This window comes from Athene cunicularia (genome assembly GCF_003259725.1).
Source record: "Athene cunicularia isolate RWA chromosome Z unlocalized genomic scaffold, athCun1 chrZ_part1, whole genome shotgun sequence".
In the NCBI taxonomy this organism is placed as follows: domain Eukaryota; kingdom Metazoa; phylum Chordata; class Aves; order Strigiformes; family Strigidae; genus Athene; species Athene cunicularia.
The window spans coordinates 11,003,179-11,009,670 of NW_020799142.1; the positions used below are offsets into that span (position 1 = coordinate 11,003,179).

At 35.8% G+C, this 6,492-nt stretch overlaps 1 protein-coding gene across 4 annotated transcripts in view; it reads right to left on the minus strand.

The window, feature by feature from the left end:
* Nucleotides 1–6,218, minus strand: part of AP3B1 (adaptor related protein complex 3 subunit beta 1) — a 150,842-nt gene extending 144,624 nt beyond the window's left edge. The window contains exons 1-2 of one of the 4 annotated variants that reach the window (XM_026865898.1): nucleotides 6,201–6,218; nucleotides 900–975 (exon numbers count right to left, since the gene is read on the minus strand). In XM_026865898.1, the coding sequence (XP_026721699.1) occupies nucleotides 900–956 (57 nt within the window). In that variant the 5' untranslated portion in view covers nucleotides 957–975; nucleotides 6,201–6,218. Of the gene's footprint in view, nucleotides 1–899; nucleotides 976–3,754; nucleotides 3,874–6,200 lie in introns of those variants that run through there. The other 3 variants (XM_026865895.1, XM_026865896.1, XM_026865899.1) reach the window with 3 other exon arrangements.
* Nucleotides 6,219–6,492: the final 274 nt, after the last annotated feature.

The following is a 6,492-nucleotide window of genomic DNA, read 5'->3' on the forward strand; positions in this document are numbered from 1 at the left end:
CCCCCACCGCCGTTCCCTGCCCCTGTGCTGCTGGAGGAGGAGGTTGAGATATCGCGAACAATGCTGAGCCTGGCAAGAGGGAAGGGGCAAGGAGATGTTTTATGATATGATAATACTTCTCACTGTCCCATTCTGCCTGTTCAGTGTTGGTTTTGTTAAGTGTTTGAACTAAAGTGATGTGCTTGTTTTCCTCTCCTAATAAGCCTTTTACTTGTGACCATAATGGGGGAGCCACCCCTTCCTGTCCTTATCTTGATTCCTGAGCCTTCTGATTCATTTTCTCCTTCCCAGCACTGGGGTGAAGGGGTGAGGAAATGGCTGCGTGGTGCTTAGTTGCCTTCCGGGCTCAAATCAGGATGTCTTCTAATACTTTTAAGAAATAAAGGGGCTTTACCAATTTCATGATGTTTAGTTTACGGAGTTTACACACACAACAGCGTTAAACACTATTTAAATCACCTCTGTGGGTACACAGTTAGCCTGAAATAGTCAAATACATATGCAGCATGCTCAATTAAAAAAATCCTTATACAATCTAAAAAGGTAAATATAGTAAATGTATTTTGTCATTTTACTCCTGCAAATTTATGTTGTTTCCTGTCTGCTGAATTAACACAGCAATTGAAGTTTCTCTGCAGAAACATTTCGTATTTAAGATCCCACCTCCATACTGAAAATAGTTATTTACAGGCATATTGGCACTGTTATATAAATATTCTAAAAGTCTATGACGGTATATATTTTGATGCAGCAATTTCTACACAAAATTCCAAATTAAAGACTTCACAGCAGTTTTTAAACACCATTTAGATTCAAATGCTGTCTTGTTACAGGATCTGTAAAGCAAAACCAGTATTCACATCCAATAAATAAAAAATAATAATAAAAAATACACATACCCCAACAATCCTTTTCATAGCATCTAGCTTTGCAGAATCTTTACTGCTTTCCAACATCTGTTTGAGGTCTTCATTTCTATGGTAAAAACACAGTAAAGCATCAATTAGAAAAAGTGAAAAATAAAACTAGTATTCCTTTTTTATATTCTGGCATCAATTCATCAACTTAAGGTGAAGCACTGCTCCTTCTTGCCCACTTTTAAATTGTATTTGTTAACATGCTGGCCTAGTATAATGAAGTGTTTATTAAAAGAACCTATCAGATAACAACAATAAAACAAGCCCATGAAACTGCTGTTATGTGAACTTTGGCTGGAAAGCTGAAGACCTGAGGCATGGGGCATGTTGGAGAAACAGTCATGATGTTGTGTTAGCACTGCTCAGCAAGTGGCCAAAACTAGTGTCTATTAACACCCTTCTAGCTACCAATACAAAGCAAAGCACTAGGAGGGCTGCCACGAGGAAAATTAACTTTGTCTCAGCCAGACCTGATACATCCACAGAGGATTTCAAAAGTGAATGTGAAACTTAGATATATTCTGATTTATCACTGCCTTCAGAGTTTCAGACCGGGAGGAAAAAGAGGTTTAAGTCAAAGCCAGAATTAGTTACAGTGAGACAAAACACTGTCATCCATTCCTTCATAAATTTTTAAATAGAATTTTTCCTATTGCAAGGCATAGAGTCACTCAAATAGAGATTTTCCTCATATTTTCAGGTCCAGTACAGCATCCCATCCATCAGAAATCCACACTGCCCACACACTTCAGTATACAACCACAAAATTAAGAACCACAACCAGAGGGAAAAAAAACACTTCTTTTACTGCAAGCCAGATGAAAAACATGCAAAATTCAGGATGCAGATACATGGAACTTCTAACTGAAGTCTAACTCCTTTTTTGAAACCAACTATTTCTTGAACTACAGAAGCAATGTAATACAGATAGTCTGCTGTAAATACTGGCTTCACTCGACAGTTTAATATTTAAGTATTATCTTTAAAACAACAAAAAGTAGAAGCATTCAATTTTGACTGCTTCGGCACCATTTCCTAAATATCACTGGGAACACCTTACTTTTTTCTGCATCACACTCAAAGGTTTTGATTATTTTTTTTTTCCAGTTACTCCTGGAAGTGTTCAAAGAACTATATCATCAGTCTTATATTGCTACATTTATTTAGCTGTTTGCTTCAGTTCTTTGAATCATACTTCCCATTCAACTTTGTTCTGTGGTTTTGCATAATACTGAGATCACTTTAATATGTCTACAGATGGCTACCTTCTCCATGGCCAGTGGTAACATTCAGTGGACTTCTTGTAACACCACTCCAAGCTGACAGATCTATTAAAAATAACTAATGCTGCCATTTCACAGATCTTTTCCTACTGCCTTCTTCCAAACTCCCTGCTATAAAGGCACAACCTCCCTCCACATTAAGCTCTTTGGTTTTCTAATTTCACTTCAAGCATGCCTGTGTTCACCTCTATATCCTCACACTCCTTCTGACCACTCCAAGTTTTCCCTTCAGCTCTATATCCTTATTTTTGATATCAGAAATCAAATATTTGTTGGTTTAGGGTTGTACCTAAAATACATTCCATAACTTGCTTTTTTTACCTTTTAATCTCTGTGTATAGTTCCACTTGTAATTAACTCTTTAGGAAGGCTAGCTTGATTTAACTTTTGTGATCTCTCTTTATTCCCATCATTCTTGGCCACAGAAACAGCTCATTTTGCTGATCATTCCTGTCCTCCTATTCCTCATATGGTATTACAGGATAATAAGTTCTTTTAGATCAGCTTGAAGCAACTTGCCTGACACTTTGCTCTAGTTGGATACAAAAATTTCTGAGACTTCTAATTCCTTCTGCTTAAGTCTTAATCCTTACCTTTTAAGCTTATCTTGTGAAAGCATCTATATGGCACAGTTATCAGCTACACAGCAGAAGACTGGACTTAATTTAGAAAGTTACTTTTAGTCTGATGCTTCTGCTTCCAGTTTCCTACTGCTGTTTCACATAATTATGCACAAATTGAGAAAGACATCAGTAAAAGCTAAAGTACAAGGTAATATTACTAAATTGTGATCATCTAATGCGCAAATAATTGGTAGAAGGATGCTCTGGTTCCTTGGCAGAACCAACAAAGCAACTACTTTTCAAAAAAAATGAGTATCTGACTGAAGAATCAAAAAGTGTTGCATGAATAAGACACTGTAGCAACTGCTTAAGGTTCAAGACTAGGAATTTATCTACGTAATTCAAAATGAACAAAAAACCCATAAAAAATAAGAATATGTCAATAAAATCTGAAAGTAAGCAGAAAATGAGAAAATAATAATGCGAACTTGAGGATCAAGTAGCAAAAACACGGGAAGTAACAAAGCGCAAGATTTGAGTACATGCTGAACACTATCTCCCAGAAGTTGGGAATGACAAAAGCAGGCAGTAATCACAGGACGAGTATGAGTTACCCGTGTAATACAAACAAAAAAAGGCAAAAGGTGAATTTAAGATGTGAAGACAAAAGAGAAAAGTATTTAATGATGAAATGTACTTCTAACTGCTTATAGAAAATATTCTATCACACATTTCAAGTTAAACCATTTTGAAATGTAATCACAGAAGATATAAATGAGAGATATTAAGACATGAAGACCTGGTTACAGCCAGCTTTGCTTTCCTAAGAGAAAAGCAGCAGGAAGTAAAAAAAAAAAAAAGAAAGAAAAAAGAAAAAAACATAAGTTCTTGATGAAACCATGAGGAAATTAATTGCTACATGAACTGATAGGGTTTTTTTAATCTTTTCTAATAAATTATAATCCAGGATTAGCAAGCATTAGATACTTACAGAGTAAAGTATTGCTCCATATATTCATATGAATCACCAGCAGCAAGCCTTTTTTCTTCTACAGTTAAATGTGGTTTCAGTGTAACCTCAAAGTTTTGCCCTTTAAGAGCAGATTTAATAGTGCAAGACACCTCAATTATTTTACCCAGCATTGCAGAATTTTGTTCCATTCTTTTAAGTACAGTAAAAAAAAAAAAAAAGACTGCCCTCAACCAAGTTTGCCTGAGGAGACTGAGGTCTCCTCAGGAAAAAAAGAAAAGTAACAGGATACCCACTCCCTTGCTGTTCTAGAAACAAATATCCTACGCAGATTTCAAAGGTCATTTCCCTCCAAAAACAACTCTTATCAGCAGCCTCAATGAACAATGGAAAAGACAAATGCATTTCAGTCTTTCACAATATAGCTTATTGTATAATACAAAAATATTTTAAACTTCCAAGCATTAAGATGATTTAAGGGAATTTCAATCCTTAAGTAAAATCCCTCAAAACAGAAAACATAAATGTGAGCCTCCCACTGCTGTTCATGTTTCTACACTCATTTATTCTGAAGTGACAGTTCTTCAGTACACAATGTTAGACAAATAATTTCTTTATCATTTATGTCCACCTGCCAGGAGCTCAGGAAAATGCAAGCAACCTCCAAGCTGCATCAACATCTTTGCCTCTCCTTGTTAAAGCTTCTAGAGTAATTCTAGCCTTACAGGGTTAGGTACATATTACAGATGACTGAAAAATAAGCATTATTACTTCAGCAGCAAAACGAGGTTTAAAGAAGACTAAACTGACAGTTAACAAAAATAAGGATCTATATAAATGAAGCAAGACAGTAATGGTCCCAACAACAGTAGGTACAGAAAACTCTTACATTTCTAAGAGTAAATACATTGTCGCTGAGCCCATTTTCCCTAACAGTAAGAAGTGAAAAAACTTTCTGAGGGGAGAAAAAGGAAAATGAAAAAAGACTCCCACCTGTCTGCCCACTGCCATATCCAGGATGTGTAACAAGATTTGCCAAGTTCCTGAGCTGTAATCTAGTGTCTTAACTTCTATACAATATGGTCCCACTGTTCTAAAAAGTTAAAAGCACTGGTATGGACTATGATTAGAAATATTATACCCATATACAACATGAACAGGTCATGAAATACAATCTTTATTATTTGCATACCATCTACCAAAAAAGGGAATGAGACAATTACTAATATATTAAGGAATCAGTACTCAGATGCCTTTGTAATCTTTATTACCACAAGCTTCTATTCCTCAATATAAGAATTTGAAAGCTAGTGAGTGTAAGTTAAGAATGCAAATTCATTGCCTAACTTTACTTTTTTTAATGCCAGAAAGGACCCTGATTCTCCATGCTGATTATGGCCAACAGCAACTAAAGAACAATGCTGAGTATGCCCTACTCTTGTTATCACACACTTGATCACTAAAACTGGCATCTTAATTAGATTAAGACTAGGATTTCAGATACTGTTGAGCAACATTACCCACTTCTACAGAAAACAAAAGAGGGTATGCAAAACTGTACATCACTGAGGTGTAAACCAGATACATCAGTGATAAATCTGGGCCTGTTACTTTGTCTTCTTGTAGTAACTATCACAAACCTTTAATTGCACTAAAGTACTAATCCATAAAATATGGCATATCATTTGCCACTGCACCTACATATTCTGAAAAACTGTTAAGAGAACATTTACTCCACCGTGATAAATCTCCTATTCTTTTTAGGCACACTGTATGACAAAACCCATGAATTGTCAACATTTGCTTCAGTTCTAATATACCCAGTTACTGAAAGAAGTCACCCATGAGGCTTTCTTTGTCAAAAGCAGTATCAAAAAAATATCGTATCAAAACTGCAACTGAAGCCCAGTTGGCAATGCAGCAATAATTCTTTAGCTACAAAATCTTTATTCCTGGAAGTTTATCAGCCTGTTTTATAAAATAAGAATTTAATTACAATTTGCCATGCCATCTGTATGCCTAAAAATCTGGGAACGGTTTTAAACACCTCTAAGAAAGGGTAAGGAATTTCAAACAAATAAACTCGTGGCAAGACAGAGGCTCTTCATATATGAGGACAGCACTGTGTTACTGCAAGATCAGATACAGGAAATGGCAAACAAATCCACACAAGAGAGAAAACAAGCTTCAACAGTTCTGATATTATGGAACCACCTATTATGGAACAAGAACAGAAGTTAGAAAATTCTCATTTGACAGTTTTAATAATGCACTTCTTGTTTTAAGTTCTCCATCCCCTGTACGCCTACAGTCACATGGTATCAACTGCATTGTTCTTGTGTTCTAAGTCTTTAGCAGACTTCAGTCTCCATGACATACTTTTAACCACAGCATACTAAGATTTTTTTTTTTGCCTGCAGCATAGCAAAATGTTCCAATATGAAGTCTGAAATACCATAAATGTTACCAGGTTTGAAGCAGAAAATCCACACTTAACAGAGCAGCTCTATCTCTGCTCTTGGCACCTGAACAGTAATGAAGCCCTATGGAAGGCCCTGTATCCACCCTCTCAAATTAAAAATAAATAAATAAAATTTAAAATCAGGGGTTTTTACAGTTTACTGGCACTGCAAAATCCTTAAAATAAATTGGCTTATTCTAGCTCAGGCTATTGTGCAAATTCTAAACAAGTTTAACACTTAAAGAGGAACTGTAAATTGATTTCAGAGCCATGTAACATGGAAGCTAAAACGGCACTA